Source organism: Corvus brachyrhynchos, unplaced genomic scaffold (assembly GCF_000691975.1).
Source record: "Corvus brachyrhynchos isolate BGI_N302 unplaced genomic scaffold, ASM69197v1 scaffold114, whole genome shotgun sequence".
Classification (NCBI taxonomy): domain Eukaryota; kingdom Metazoa; phylum Chordata; class Aves; order Passeriformes; family Corvidae; genus Corvus; species Corvus brachyrhynchos.
In genome coordinates, this window is record NW_008238337.1 from 2491207 (window position 1) to 2497962 (window position 6756).

The following is a 6756-nucleotide window of genomic DNA, read 5'->3' on the forward strand; positions in this document are numbered from 1 at the left end:
CCTCCCGTTCCGGGGCACATCAGTTCCGCCAGCCCCTGCCACGCTTCGGCTCCGTAGCAAACAACAAAATTTGGATTTAGCAAAAAATTCCTATTTTTATGGCGAGCTGCCTACCGCAGTAAGTACTTCTGCGGGTCATACAGCAGCTCTGTGCCACCCGACTACCCAGAACCTAAGATACAGGTTCAGAACTACCTGAAGTTTATTCTACCTGCCCACGAAGTGGGAGGGTCTCTGGATAAATTCCTGATGGTCTAAGAAAGCAGGGAATCACAGAATCGTTTGGAGTTATCCAGTCCGAGCCCCCTGCTAAGGCAGGGTCACCTGGAGCAGGTGACACAGGAACAGATCCAGGTGTGTTTGGAATGTCTCCACAGAGGGAGAATCCACGACCTCCCTGGGCAGTTCCAGTGCTCTGCCACCTTCCATGGAAAGTTCTTCATCATGTTGATGTAGAACATCTTGTGGTTTAGTTTATGGCCATTACTAAACAAATACTTTATAAGAAACCCTTTGTGTTAATCTGTACTTCCTTAAAGCATCTAAGAAAAAAAAAAAAAAAAAACCAAAAAACCAAAGCTGCTTCTTTTTTTTAAAGAATTTGTTTATTTATCGAACCTGGGTCATATTTAGATTCACGAGCAATTTTTAAATGTACATCTTAGAATTCAATTTTCAGTGTTTTACACAAAAATATTGGCACACAACAGTTGCAATAAGGTGTAACAGCCACCTCTCTGAAGAACTGCTGCCAAGTGTTTGCCCGAGGTTGAAAAAACTTTACCTGGAACATGAAAACCTGTAACAAATTTTAAATTAATTGTACAAAACTGTTGTGTGTTACTTGTAGAGGCTCCCCCCTGGAAAAGACCCCACCCCACCCCCAAAAATGATTACAACTAATATACATCAGTCACAACATAATCCTGGCTCAGCACCCACATCAGACGCTTCTTAAATTTTTAAACCAATCATCAGATAACCGAGGAAAGTAACTTTATACAAAAACAAATCTACATGTGCCTGAAAAAAGAAAACACACCAGTATTTAGCATTATGCTAATTCTGATCAGATAATGGCAGAGTTTGCCACTGCACTTAAATACAAGGGCTGCATAGCGTGGATTAAACCCCCAGAACCCGGAACCCTTTGGCCTCAGGAATCCAGATTTCCTGAACACTTATGCCCTGGGCACCGGGCAAACAGTCTGAGCTTTGGACCTGCAAAAGCCAAAGGGTTCACGAGTGTTTGCCAAGACACTGCACACAATTGGCTTCCAAATAAAACCTCTGTGAGACTAAAAACCGTGTAAGGGACATTTGATGATGAGCGGAGAAAGAGCATTTTCGTATCATCTATTGAATTTAAAAGAACTTTGGGAAGAAGTTGATATCATTAAGACAGTTGCTGATGACAATCTTTTAAATAGCAACTAGGTAAGGATTTTAAACTTTTCCTTGGCAGTTTATGTGAGTGGAGAAGGGATTATTTCAATTTCAGAACACCTACTGCAGGGTTAAGGATGTAAAAATGCAAACAGTCACGTTAGGGCCTTGTACCGTTTCCCTGGAACTGCAAGTGCTTATGGAAACAGGGAAAAAAGTTAGAAAAGACAGAGCAGCTTGTTACTAGAGTGAGTTACAGAGTTTGCAGCTTGCCTGGACCTCGCTTAGCACACAGAGTGGGCAGATCTCAGTGGAAAAAAAAATGATGCCAATAAAGTGACAAGATTTCAGCACAGCTTTTGCTACAGAAGATATATAAAAACAATTCTTTTTTTTTTCTTTTTTTAACTAGGAAGGAACATAAGCAAATAAGTTTTACAGTTCAGTAAAGAGGGTTCAGAAACTAAATGACTTTTTTTTTTGTGACCAGGATGTTTGGTAAAGAGTGAACTGAAATCCAGGACCACAGAAGGATCTTAGACCACCCTTCGGACTTCAAAAAACCTCTTCAGGTAGTAGATTTGTCCCAGTGTCATGGCAACTAGTACAAGGGCTTCAAAGAATGACCAAAGAACCACTCTGCTGTTTGTGTTGTCATTAACTGTTGGGGGAAAAAAAAAGAAAGAAAAGTAGTAAGTAACCAAGCATTTAAACTTAAAACACTCTGCCATGGAAGTGGAACACTGCACATAAAGCACTGGGGTTTGTGTTGTGTCATTACAGGTGTCCCAGAACGGCCCTGCAGCCTCAGAGATGAGATCTGAGGGGGGATTTTTCTGAACAGTTTGGTTTTAAACCCTCTTTGGACATACACTGCAGCATCTTTCTCTATTCTGCCCACCTTACAAGTTTCTGCCCTCTGAGCTGCTGAAGTTAAGCAGGTCTAATCTCTGAAGGGTGACCATCTCTGGTTCTAAACATTCAGATTTTTCTTAAATCCAACCATTAGTAACAAATGTCACAAAACTGGAGATATTCATAGCTTCAAATAATTGAGGAGACAGTGCTTTTATCTAATGTTGTATTTCCACATTAAAAAGAATTGCCCTTGATTCTCTACCCCATGAAAGTAACAGAAGTTCTGCTCTATTGCAACAAAATGTTTAAAAAAAAAGACTTTGGCTCAATTATTAAACCACATCCACTTCAAGGGTGAAGTAATAGTTCAACCAAAGTCTATCCCTGAGAATCAAATCATGGAATGGTTTGGACTGGAAGGGACCTTAAAATTCATCCAGTCACACCCCCTGCCATGGACACTTCCAGAGATGGGGCTGCCACTACCTTCTCTGGGCACCCTGTGCCAGGGCCGTACCACACTCACAGGGAGGAATTTCTCCCCAGTATCTGATCTAAACCTCCTCTCAGTTTAAAACCACCCCCCTTTGTCCTGTCCCTGCATGCCCTTGTACATGGATAAATAATATCATCACTGCTATCTCCATGAATGCATCATTCCAGCAGCTACAGAATTGACAGCACTTAAGCAAATGTTATTTTGCATAGCAGCCCTCATTACATGAGGGGAAGCCAATTTAAAGATGACTGCAAGCAACACCTACATTCTTTACTCTATGGGCAGGCCCTTCAGGATTTAAATTACTACTTTTTAAGTCACTTGGAACAGCTTTCATGGACTCATATTTAAATGGCCATTTACAAGCTCACTGCAGAGGGCAGAAGGCATTGACTGAAGTCAGACACGTACTTGCTCTATGTATTCTTTCACGGACTTCCATGTACTCCTGTTCGTGCTTCACAGCTGTCATGGCCACTGCTAACTCGTTAATCATCTCCTCGAGCTTGTTCTGATGAGCTGCAGAATAATTTCAGAAGCATCAGAAAGTCTGTCAGTGACTGAAAGAACAATTTTAACGAATTTATCAACAGTTAAACGTTAATTTCCTGCTGCAGAAGTTCTGACAAACGCAGCCAGTACAGCTGAACACTTTCTATCCTTACAGCCAAGTTCAGTTTTTGTAGCACCACTTTCCCTAAAGTGTCTCTGTGGCATTTAACAAGTGGGAAAACATTTCTCCACATCCAAATAGGAGGAGACAAACAATTCAGACTCACTACAGACCCCGTATTTCCAGTGTGCACATACTTTTCCAGAAAAATAGAATGGAAGAGCGCATGAGATCAATACCACACACTAACATCTATTTTCATATCATCCAATATATTCCAAGCAAATTATCTGAACATGACAGCTTTTCCTAGTTGTTAAGCTTGCAAAAATAGAACGACTGAGAATTTAGCTTAAGATCATGATGCTGGCAAATCATGAGATCACTTTCTGAAGCAAAAAATCACAGCCTGTGATCTTCAGGTTTAGCTGAAGCCCAGCATTCAGAGGGCACAATGCCCAGGGGGCCTGGCACAGGCTTCATTTCTGGTGCGTTGTGAAAGCAGGAGAGGAGTTAAATACCAAACCAGTAACACAAAACCAGCTTGATGCAGTTCAGCAAATGGAAGGCTCAGCGATCTAAGATTTAGTGGTTTGACTGTCAATCACAGGATCTTTTTAACACATCCACGCTCAAAGAACTGTCCACTCACAAATTTATAGATTAGGCAAGTCATTTGCAAAGTCTTCTAGCATCAGGTTGAGATATCATTCCACAGACATGCCCTGGGCAATCAGCTCTCTTAAAAAGTCACAAAACCCAACACATTTTCCTTTCAAGGGACATCCTTGACTTGGAAGTTACCTTACTACAGTTTTATTTGTAAATTAAGTGTTTCAGATCACAGTCTGAAAACAGAGCTATTCAAAACACACACCCTGTGGGGAACAGTCAAAAAGGAGGACCGGAGAACAACACTCGTACAAGTTACAATTAAAATCTAAATAGTTGTGCAAACCACACTCACTTTGCTAATATCACAAATCTCTTATTTTCATGGCCAACTGGTCACTGCAGTAAGTGCAGTTTATTCGTAAGAGAAGAAACTACAGTTGCAGTAGTCTAAACACACTCGAAAAAATTCACTTCAGAAAATTGTCTTCTTGCACTAATATTCTTTACAACAGATATATGCAGACTCAATGAAAGATTTAAGTGAGTCTTTAAAACAAAAGTCCAAAGTTAGGAATGTGTTACTTTTTAAGTGACATCAAGCACTCAGTGCCCTCAGTTATTTACTCGCTAAAATAGAAAACAAGAATTTATTGCCTTTCTAGCTAGAGTTAGTGATATCTAAACAAACTTTATAACTTGCTACGCAATACATTCATTTTTTTACAGCAAATGACAAGTCTGAATTTTTCCCCTGATACATCAGTAATAATTCATAAACCTACAAGCAGCTTATTGCTTCCAAAAGCTCTTGATTACTCAACATCCCCTTTAGCAACAGAAAGCAAACACTGCCAAAAACATCCAGCATTCTTGGATGTTCAGTGTTTTAGTTCAATTTCACCTAAACTGATTAAATCTTCTGTCAGCCATAAATAGCCACCTGAAGACAAACTGCCATGGCCAGTGCAAGGACCTGATCCCAAGAGCTGCTCAGGGTATAAACCTGCCAGTGGGAGCCTGCAGGTGCTCAGCATTGCTCAGAATCAGACCTTTTAGGTAGTTTATTAAAAAAGACATTCTCATGCTACAAACCAATGTTACAGAGAAAAAGCCAAGTTAGCTGTTAGTGAATGAACATGTGCCAGAGACAAGATGCTAAGGAGCTTTCAAAAAGCAGTCCACATACCATCCCAGGTATCTCCACCACCTAGAGGAAAGTGTAAGAGATGAACACAGGTACAGGACAAAAGGCTGCAGATAAAACAGTCATTTACACAGCTAGGGGAAAAGTTTTGTATTAGCACATTTACCAACTGAGGCATGGAGAAGGCTACACACTGCTGAGCCTACTGGGAACCAGAGCATGGCACTGATGAAGAGCTAAAGGATGGAAGCATTAGTTTCTGCAGATGGCCAAGGGGTTCTCTGGTGATTTTGCATTAAATCGTGTAACAAGGCCTAAAAACATCCACTTTAGCTGTGCAAGAGAACAGCTAATTACCCCTGAAGGAACGGGAATCCTGAGAGCCCTACTCAATTTCACAGGTCATGCAAGTAGGGAAAAGCTCCCGAGCTGGAGCTGATTTCCTCCCAGGACTCTTCCTCACCTTCTGTCTCCATGTCTTGCCCCTTTGGAGCTTCCCCGATATCGATAGTGAACATCACTATCTTGGGAGTCATGGTGGACATCCTGTTGCTAAAGCAAAACTTGTAAGTTCCATCCATGTGGGCAGCAAAGGTGTATTTTCCACTGGACTCTCGATCGCCTTTATAAATGCCTTTATTATCGGGCCCTGTAATCTGCGTGGGGAAAACAGAGAAGCACACGTTTGTATTTCAAACACAGAGGTTTCACATGCACCATCACAGCACTGCCAGCACGCTCTGCACTCAGCCAGCCACAGGCACCAACACCATCTGTAATCTGGCTGCTTTGGCACACTTCAGTCTTTCCCTCCCACAACCCACTGGTGCAGTTCCCTGCACAGAAATCTCTTTTTAAAAACCCCACAAACTTCTTGGCAAAGAAAGTCATACAAAGCCTCTCTCCCTGGCCTCCTGTGGTTGAGATAAGCAGTCAAGAACAAGTAAACCACAAACCCTGGCTGTTTGTCAAATTAACAACTGCAAGGGAAATCTTATCTCTGATGTCTGAAGGAAAACAAAAAGGAAAAAAACACATTCTCCAATCGACTTTAGACACACATTTGGGCATTGTCGCAGTTACCATTTCAAATGGACTAAAGACCTGAGTTCTGAGCTCTCAGGGTCACTGTGATCCTAAATTCCCATCCCAGCAGGCCAAACTGCTGCTGAGCCTCCACTAGTGACACATGAAGGGATCTCACAGCTTCCAGACCCTGTCCTAGGTCACAGCCATTTTGAACTGTTACAGGACTCCCAGCAACAACTCCCATGTCTGTGATATCCCAAACAACTCTCTGCTCTGTAACACGATGAAAGCAATTCTTACTCAGTATTCTCTACTGATTTGATACCTCTTTGAAGATAAGTATTCGCTCAAAACTTTCCCGGTGCCACCCACCCTAATTAAAACCAACACCTTTGGATCCAAGGGGAAGCACGCTGCTCCTCAACAGGCAGCACCTGATTCCAGAGAGCAACCCTGGTCATTCTTCCCGCCAAATACCTTACTATGACGAGGCTACACCGAGAGCAGTGAGGACGAAAATCCCAAGGGAAGGGTGGACACATCGAGCAGCACAGCCTCGTGCAGCAGTGGCAGAGACGACACCCAGCACGAGCACCCGGGCCTGCCCAAGGC

The 6756-nt window shown here is 42.3% G+C and overlaps 1 protein-coding gene across 2 annotated transcripts; it reads right to left on the reverse strand.

The window, feature by feature from the left end:
- Positions 1 to 583: 583 nt before the first annotated feature.
- On the reverse strand, positions 584 to 5866 carry TMED2 (transmembrane p24 trafficking protein 2). 2 transcript variants are annotated; one of them, XM_017734764.1, is made up of 4 exons: positions 5579 to 5866; positions 5158 to 5178; positions 3155 to 3262; positions 584 to 2047 (listed from the first exon to the last, which is right to left on the reverse strand). In XM_017734764.1, exons 1-4 carry the CDS (start codon positions 5694 to 5696, stop codon positions 1923 to 1925), a joined length of 372 nt encoding a protein of 123 aa, XP_017590253.1. In that variant the 5' UTR covers positions 5697 to 5866; the 3' UTR covers positions 584 to 1922. The 2 variants fall into 2 exon arrangements, with proteins under 2 accessions (XP_017590253.1, XP_017590254.1); XM_017734765.1 differs by lacking the exon at positions 5158 to 5178 and having other exon boundaries at positions 5579 to 5808.
- Between the last annotated feature and the right edge of the window lie 890 nt (positions 5867 to 6756).

Coding starts and splice junctions, on each gene's coding strand:
- TMED2 (XM_017734764.1), bottom strand. CDS start 5,696: ATGGATGGAACTTACAAGTTTTGCTTTAGCAACAGGATGTCCACCATG. Junction 5,179..5,578: donor GCAAGACATGGAGACAGAAG/GTGAGGAAGAGT, acceptor ACTTTCCTCTAG/GTGGTGGAGATACCTGGGAT. Junction 2,048..3,154: donor TGAAAGAATACATAGAGCAA/GTACGTGTCTGA, acceptor TTCCCCCAACAG/TTAATGACAACACAAACAGC.